This window comes from Aptenodytes forsteri, unplaced genomic scaffold, assembly GCF_000699145.1.
Source record: "Aptenodytes forsteri isolate BGI_AS27 unplaced genomic scaffold, ASM69914v1 Scaffold269, whole genome shotgun sequence".
In the NCBI taxonomy this organism is placed as follows: Eukaryota; Metazoa; Chordata; class Aves; order Sphenisciformes; family Spheniscidae; genus Aptenodytes; species Aptenodytes forsteri.
In genome coordinates this window covers 1462358-1463019 of record NW_008794418.1, presented here as the reverse complement: position 1 = coordinate 1463019, position 662 = coordinate 1462358, and the positions used below count along the sequence as shown (strand labels likewise).

Sequence of the window (662 nt, the reverse complement as noted above, 5' to 3'; positions counted from 1 at the left end):
ATGCTATGCTCGGAGCAGAGCCGGCCGCAGGAAGGACGTGCCTTTCCCCTAACCCGGTACGTTTTTCGGTGGTAACCGCGACGGTGGGGAGAGTGAGGAGGCAGCGGCTGGGATCCCCCTCCGGCGGGGCTCGGCAGCCGGAGCCGGGCCCTGGGGGATGCTCGGAGCAGAGCCGGCAGTGCCGCAGGAAGGGAGGCCGGGGCAGGCAGATCCCGCAAGCCTGGCGGTGGCACCTGGGTCCCCGCGGGCTCGTCCCCCTGGGGCTTCGGCCACGGCCGGCTCCCGTGGCACCTATCCCCTGCTCCCCGCGCTCTGCCCCCGGCCCCGTACCTCCACGAAGGGGTAGAAGCTGGCGCGCCCCAGGCCCTGCCAGTACGCTGCCGTCTCAAAGCGCAGCTTGTAGGTGCCGGCCTTGGCCTTCCCCGGAGCCAGGAAGGGCAGGCAGCGCCCGTCCTTGTCCGTCCACCTGCAGTCCGAAGGAGCAAGCCCTGGCGGCGGCTGTCCCCGGCCCTGCCGCCGGCAGACCCCGGGGCGAAGGCTGCGCAGCCTCTCCTGGCGGCTTGCTGCCAGCTGGCTCCTGGGGGGACAGGCAGCAGCATCCTCTGCCCCTTTCGCTGCCGACGGCTCTCCTACCTCTGCACCAGCTCCGTCCACTGCAGCCC

At 72.2% G+C, this 662-nt stretch overlaps 1 protein-coding gene across 1 annotated transcript in view; it reads right to left on the bottom strand.

The window, feature by feature from the left end:
- LOC103907314 (5-hydroxyisourate hydrolase) overlaps nt 1-662 on the bottom strand; it is a gene marked incomplete at its 5' end in the record, with an annotated part of 980 nt that extends 318 nt beyond the window's left edge. Inside the window, 2 exons of the mRNA XM_009289461.1 lie at nt 331-466; nt 634-662. Coding sequence (XP_009287736.1) covers nt 331-466; nt 634-662 — 165 coding nt within the window. The remainder of the gene's footprint in view (nt 1-330; nt 467-633) is intronic.